Source organism: Artibeus jamaicensis, unplaced genomic scaffold (assembly GCF_021234435.1).
Source record: "Artibeus jamaicensis isolate MK-2021 breed Jamaican fruit bat unplaced genomic scaffold, CSHL_Jam_final scaffold_612, whole genome shotgun sequence".
Classification (NCBI taxonomy): Eukaryota; Metazoa; Chordata; class Mammalia; order Chiroptera; family Phyllostomidae; genus Artibeus; species Artibeus jamaicensis.
Window position 1 is genome coordinate 388,941 of NW_026522049.1, and position 6,768 is coordinate 395,708.

The following is a 6,768-nucleotide window of genomic DNA, read 5'->3' on the forward strand; positions in this document are numbered from 1 at the left end:
CTCGCTCCCATTGGTCCTGCGCCTGATGGGTAAGGGATGCGGAAAGGGGTGCCTGACTGCGAGCAGAAGGGAAATGGCTGGGCACACCCAGAGGCGTCACTGGTTGTGGGAGAAAGCGGCTCCCAACTCCTGGTGGCCTCTCTACTTCATATGATGGATATTCTCAAACACACACAAAAGTGCAGAGAATGGTGTAATGTTTCCACAAGTCTGCACGGCACACCTTCCACACTTACCCCCTTGTGATGAACCATCTTGGTTCATCTAATCCTCTCCCAGCACCCACTTTAAGAAGGGTGGCCTGCGGATGGCAGAAACGCCTCCACGTCCAGATAGAGGACAGCGGGTGCCAGACCTGAAACCTAGACTCCAGGACGCCCAGGGCTCAGAAGGGGCAACGGAGCTAGGGGCTGGGCTCCGGGCCGCGAGGGGCCGCGGGGGCGGGGCCGAGGGCGGGGCTGCAGCGGGCGGGGTGAGGGGCGCTCTGCGTAGACTCGGGGCGCGCGCTGGGCGCAGAGCGCAGTCTCGGCTGTGCAGCTCCGAGTGCGCCCGCCGCCGCCGCCGCCGCTACCACCTCCACCACCGCCTCCTCCTCCTCCGCCGCCGCCGCCACCATGCCCAACTTCGCCGGCACCTGGAAGATGCGCAGCAGCGAGAACTTCGACGAGCTCCTCAAGGCCCTGGGTAAGCGGGCTCGGACGCAACCCTTGAAGGTGCTGCGGGCCTCACAGGGGGTGGGTTTCGGGACCGACCCCCGGCGGCAGAAAGTTCCGGGGAGATATATCCGCTGCGCTCGCCGTGTAGGAGCGGGAGTGGGCCCGCGCGTCCAGCGCATGTTGGCTGGGTGCTGGGCGCCTTCCCCGACGGCTCTGCCTTTATCTCGTGCTCGATAGTCGTTAGGAGAGATTTATTTCTGGAGTCCCAGGAGGGTCAGGGACTTTAAATTTGGGGACTCAGTTTGAAGCTGGGCTCTCCGAGGGAAAGCCACTCACTTACCCTTTCTGACTTTCTCATCCGGAAAATCGGGGCGAGGCAAGGGGATAACGGCTCCATTTTAAGGCTCCTACCTGCAGTCAGAGGGTGTGGAAGTTGTCCCCAGTCCAGGGACCCGAGCCCGCGGCGTGCGTGCTTCCCGGCAGGTGTGAACGCCATGCTGCGGAAGGTGGCCGTGGCGGCCGCGTCCAAGCCGCACGTGGAGATCCGCCAGGACGGGGACCAGTTCTACATCAAGACATCCACCACGGTGCGCACCACCGAGATCAACTTCAAGGTCGGAGAAGGCTTTGAGGAGGAGACCGTGGATGGACGCAAGTGCAGGGTGAGCTGCAGAGCCGGGCATCGCCCGGTATCCCCCGGTATCCCCGCACCCGGCCGGTGGACCGCGCAGCCACGCGCACCCGTTTCCACCCCGCCCCCCGGCCCTGCAGCCTGTGGCGCGCTTTTCCGGCAGGGCGTGTGCACCGCGGTTTTCAGACATCTGTGCAGCCCGGCGCCCTGGGCGGGAGAAAGCCCTAATCTTTCCCTTCTAGCGCCGTCCCTAAGCGGTCTCTTGCCGAGGTTGCTGCAGCGCTTGGCGGCGACCCCAGGTGCGGGCGGCTAGGGAGCAGGAGCGGCAGGGCCGCCACATTTTCTGCCGCAGGTGGATCAGCACCTTTGCCACCCGCCCTCCCCGGGTCCTTAGAGAAAAGGTGGAATCCTTCCAAAAGCAAGGCGGATTTCTGCTGGGAATGGACTGAGTGCTCTCTCTGTCTCTCAGTCCTCAAGGGCAAGAGTTTTGTATTTCTCCGTGTATCAGTCCCTGATGAACCCCCGCGCGGGGGCGGGGAGCAAGGGGCTGGATAGGAGACGGGCAAGTTTGCGTTTGGTTGACCTCCGCCCGGAGTGGAATGGACGGTTGGCTACTCCAGCATTTTAGGGGCAGATGGAAAAACAATCGCTGCTGCCACCACTTACATAAAAAGCGACATGTCTTCCTTTCCCTGGTATTTTAAAAAAAAAAAAAAGAAGCACTAACAACATTCTAGAGAGTGAGGAGTTGTTTTCTCCTTCTCTAAGTGGTACCTGTGTGATATGCTGGGGGGGGGCGCGGGGGGCGGCTCCCTGGGCACAGGGCTCCGGACATGGACCCAGTGAGGCAGCCCTAGGGGCACACGGATCCGCTCGGCGGAATTTGGCCCCGAGAGTCAGCCCCGCCTGAACATCATGTCCAGGCTGGGAGCTAGGCGGGGATCTGAGCCCCTGTTACTACACTGATCGTAAAAACAGAGGAGCAGCAGTGTCGTTAGAGAGACAGCCTGGCGACAGGCGGTGCTCGAGTTGGGGACAGGGATGCTGGCTACCGCCAGAGACCCCCCCACCCCAATTCTGATAAAAACGCCAAGGTCCCCACCACCTCTTGCGTCGCTCTGCTTTGGGCAGACACTGGGGAGGCGGCAGCACGCTCCTCCTTTTGCTTCCCACCTCCATCAGCATGAGGACCCTTCAGAGGGCTGTTTGGTGTGGTTTTTACACTTTTTCTCCCTAGAGGGACGTCACCTAGAAAGAGGCAGCTTTTTTATTCTCGGGGCCAGAGACCCCCAGGTTTTTCCCAGCAGGCTGGCGTTACCCCCAAATCCACGCACACAGGGAGGGACCAGAGCCCCTGATCTCCCTGTAAATGTGGTTACACACACACACACACACACACACACACACACACACACACGGTGTTTTGGCTGTTGTAAAATTTTGTAGCTCCGACGTGAAGGTTCTTGCCCTTACAATCCAAATTGCTTGAAGGGTAGTCTATAAACGGATCATTGCACGCTCTGAATTTTATTCCCGGAGATATAAAGGACGCCTGAGCATTGCTGCCTCGCATCTGTGCGAGACCAGGGATGCGCGTGCCCCGGCGATCTGCCCCCAGCGCCCTGAAGCTGGGCTCAGAGGCGCGGCAGGGGGTCTGAGCCCTGCTGACGGGGGACCATGTGTTGCTTCTCTACACAGTGGTTATTCTCTGGCGCTCATTGTTGTCGGCGCTCCGGCTGCCACAACTGTAATTCATGTTGCTAACGGTTTTCCTGCCCACAGAGTTTGGCCACTTGGGAGAATGAGAACAAGATCCATTGCACACAAACTCTCCTCGAGGGGGACGGCCCCAAAACCTACTGGACCCGAGAGCTGGCCAACGACGAGCTGATCCTGGTGAGGGCCCCTGACCCCCATTCCCCAGACCAGGCGCCCTGGTGAGCGTGACCTCTCTTGCCCACGTGGGGAGAGATTTTGTTGGCCCTGGGGTAAAACGCTGGCAGAAAGCCCGAGGTGTCTGTTCGGGTCAGAAGACATCATTGTTCAGTGAGGCACCGCAGGGGGCTAGACTGACACCCCCCAGAGTGATCCCTCCCAGCGGTGACTTGCTCTGAGCCAACCTCCCCGCCCCAACGCCTGCTGCGGCTTGGGCCCTGTGAGGTCTCAGGGTTCACTTTTTTCCCCTTCTCACTCCCCAGTCCTCTGCCTGGGAAAGATTTCAGAAATTCCCTCACATCAGCTCTGGGAGCCTCAGAGAACATTTTCACCTCCCGCCCCTCTCCCCGCTCCCAGACTTACAAATTCCAATGGCCTTCAGAGCCCAGCAAGTCCTGCTAACTTGGGAAATGTCTGTGTGGGCCAGACCTTCGGGGAGGGGGCCTGAAAGCTGGGCAGGGCGGGCTCTACCCTGAAAGTATTCAGATTAAAACACTGTAAGCAGCCCCGGCTACACAAAATTTACCCCAGGAGGCAAACTTAGAAACCCCTGTAATTTAATCACAGGCCTCCTCCGCCTTCAGGAGAGCAGGACACCCCCTGTCACTCTTCCTCCGTGTTCAGAACACACCCCACTTTCCTGGCAGCCACCTCCGGTCAGACGAGAAAACGGAGGCTGTTGAGTGGGTCACCAGGAGGCGACAGCCTCTTTTCTCCACAGGCCTGTCGTTCTCACCCGCCCTCTAGGATGGCCTGCCCCACCCGGGGCGACCCTGAAATGTGGGGAAGGACTCACCGCTCAGACCTGGGTGGGTGTGGCCCTTCCCTTCCCAGGATTCGAGGGGAGGGATGGGGCCAAAGTCGGGTCCCTGAGGTCCCTCTCCACCCTGGGGTTCCTCACTGACTGCGAGAAGCCCAGAACTCAGCTGTCTCTGTGACTGTAGCCCAGGCTTGCTGCTCTCATCCTGTCCTGTGATGATTTCTCAGGCTTTCTCCTTCCCGCAGCCTGGATAATGCTGTTTCCAGGGAGCAAACACCTGACGTGGTGGGTGGGTGGGGCAATCGGGGACCAGGACATGGAGGAGAAGAGGACACGCATGGGTTCACTGGTGCCAGAGTTAGCAAAGAGGGAGATGGTTCTAGAATTTTTGAGTGTGGCTGAGGCCGAGTCGGCTCAGTTCTCTCTGTCTGACCCAATGAAGCTCCATAGTAGCCCAGCAGCCAGAGCGCAGGAGACCCGTTACACCAGGGGCACTCGGCCCCCTCCAACCCCCGCGAGGCGGCACCGCGCACGCGCAGCCGCCCTGGCTCCGCAGACGTGCACACGCGCTTCAAAGGGAGCGTTAATTCCCAGAGTGTGGGGAATGAAATGCGGGCTTTTATTTCGAGGGTTATCCTCATTAACACATCCAAATGGAGGGAGATGCTGGCTCGAATAATAAGAGGCAAATTAATTCCAGCGACGTTGACATAAGCTGTCCCCGGGGCCAGCCGCTCATCACTTCCTGAGGTCTTTTGAAAACCGAGTGTCAGCCCTCAGACCACTCTGGAACATTCTACCATTTCTTTTGGGAGCCTCTCAGCCCGGTTTCCAGGCTGAGAAGGACGTTTCAAATGTGACTGGAAACACAGCGCGTCCCCCTTATGTCCTGGAGCCGCTTGTCGGGCTGGGTGAGGTGCCAGCCCTTTCAGCGCAGGTAGAGTCCGGTTTCCGAACGCAGGCCTTCCCGCGACACCCCCCTCGGGGAGTCTGGGTTCTCAGAGGTGAATGTGGCTGGGAGCTCCCCCCGCCCCCACACAATGACCCACCTTCCTGGCTAATGCAGAGATGATAGAGCAGGACAGAGAGGGGTATCCAGAGCAGGAGCTCCCTCCGGGGAAGGGAAGGCGTGATGAGGGTTTGCCTCCTTAGTAACCACCAACGGCAGTGTTTCCCTGAAACACACGAGTTGGCTGGACATCCTAGCACGTGCTCTGTGACAGCATCTCATCCCCAACCCAGGGACCCCAGCGAGGACCCGAGGGTCCAAGCAGATCCAGGGCTTCTAACCTTGCCGGACCCTCAGACCTCAGCAAGAATCTGACAGAGACCCTCCAGCAGAAAATCATCCCTCTGTACACAGACACCCCTATCAGGGCCGCAGCCTAGGGAAGCCTTGTTTTTTCTTTTCGGCTTTGATTTTTAAAAAGCATCTTGGTTTCCCTGTCCCACTCCCTGTGAGTAACTGCCGGTTTGGGAAAGGCGACTCAGCTGACTCACGGGCGACGTGACTTCAGGGGCGGGGGGGGGGGGGGGTGGGAAACGGTCCCCCGGGTGTGCCATGGCTTGAGTCCTCCCTGCAGCAAATCCGCAAACAAAGAGCTGTAGATTTGAGAGGGAAGGAGCCCTTGGGACCATCCCGTTCAATTCCGCCCACAAAGTCTCAGGAGTGGAGGCGCGTCGAGCTGTGGTTAAGGGCAGTTGCTGCGCTCTTGCAGCTGAGACTGTTTTCGAGGGTGCAGGTGACTGAGTGCTAGGGCTACAGCCTCTCAGGCTGTCGCCTCAGCTGGACAGCTGCTTCCTGGGAGGCAGTTCTGTCCCCTCTCCCGCCCCTCTCATCTGCTGGTCAGCACTGGACCCCAGGGCTCTGGCTGCCCACAGCCCCTGCTCTCTTGAAGTCTTATAAAAAGAGACAGAAAGCGCTCCAGGAATGCCCACTACGACACTCTCCCTTTCAATTTAATTTCAAAACCAAAGCCCGGAAACCTGGATTGCTGATGTCAGCATTCACCGGTTCCAGGAGCAAAGGAAGACTGCACAGAACATAATTCTATACCCCCGGTCGCCTCTCTGCCAACACGGAGCTCAAGGGAGGAAAAAAAGAGGAAAAAAAGCCCTTAGCACTTAGCGTGAGCACATGGCACAGGAAATTGAATGTCTGTTTCAAAGAGTTTTTAACAGGGCAGTAAGTAGCCTTATTAGTGATATGCTTTAAACATTTTCCTTCCCTTCTGCAGACGTTCGGCGCCGATGACGTGGTCTGCACGAGAATTTATGTCCGGGAGTGACTGCGGCCGTCTTGCTCCTGCTCTGGGGGTGCGGTGCATGTCCCCCCCCCCAGGAATGTCTTAGGTCTGAGGTGCCAGTGGACGACCCTGCCCCCGCTGTCGGCATTAGGCGTCCCATTTCCCCACGCCCGTCTGGTAGAGCTTCCCCGAGGCCTCCGGGCCGTGTCCCTGGCCCCCTAGTTTGGCATCTGCACGGTTTCTTCATTAAACTGGTTGGACACATCTCAAGGCGTCTCTGTTCTTTGCACTGTCGCTCTGCTTGGATGCTGGGCTGTGCCTGCCCCCTGCCCTCGCTGGCCTGGGCCATGCCCAGAGCTTCTCAGGGGCTGTGGGCTGGGCTCCCCCCTCAGCACCGGAGGGTGTGTGGAGCTCACTGTGGTGTGTGTTCTTTGCATTTGTTGGTGTGTTGGTGGTTCCCAGCAGGAAAGGGGGACACGTTCAAAAGGGTGAAGTGACGAGAGCTCAGAATAAAGGGACTGCTCATATGGACAGGGTGAA

The 6,768-nt window shown here is 58.9% G+C and overlaps 1 protein-coding gene across 1 annotated transcript; it reads left to right on the forward strand.

The window, feature by feature from the left end:
* Window positions 1-515: 515 nt before the first annotated feature.
* On the forward strand, window positions 516-6,498 carry CRABP1 (cellular retinoic acid binding protein 1). The gene is made up of 4 exons (XM_037155948.2): window positions 516-684; window positions 1,140-1,318; window positions 3,070-3,183; window positions 6,220-6,498. Exons 1-4 carry the CDS (start codon window positions 615-617, stop codon window positions 6,268-6,270), a joined length of 414 nt encoding a protein of 137 aa, XP_037011843.1. The 5' UTR covers window positions 516-614; the 3' UTR covers window positions 6,271-6,498.
* The last annotated feature ends 270 nt before the right edge of the window (window positions 6,499-6,768 follow it).

Excerpts from the sequence above, each read along its gene's own strand:
- CRABP1 (XM_037155948.2), top strand. The coding sequence starts at position 615 with ATGCCCAACTTCGCCGGCACCTGGAAGATGCGCAGCAGCGAGAACTTC. Across the intron at positions 1,319-3,069 it reads TGGATGGACGCAAGTGCAGG|AGTTTGGCCACTTGGGAGAA; the intron begins GTGAGCTGCAGA and ends TCCTGCCCACAG. Across the intron at positions 3,184-6,219 it reads CCAACGACGAGCTGATCCTG|ACGTTCGGCGCCGATGACGT; the intron begins GTGAGGGCCCCT and ends TCCCTTCTGCAG.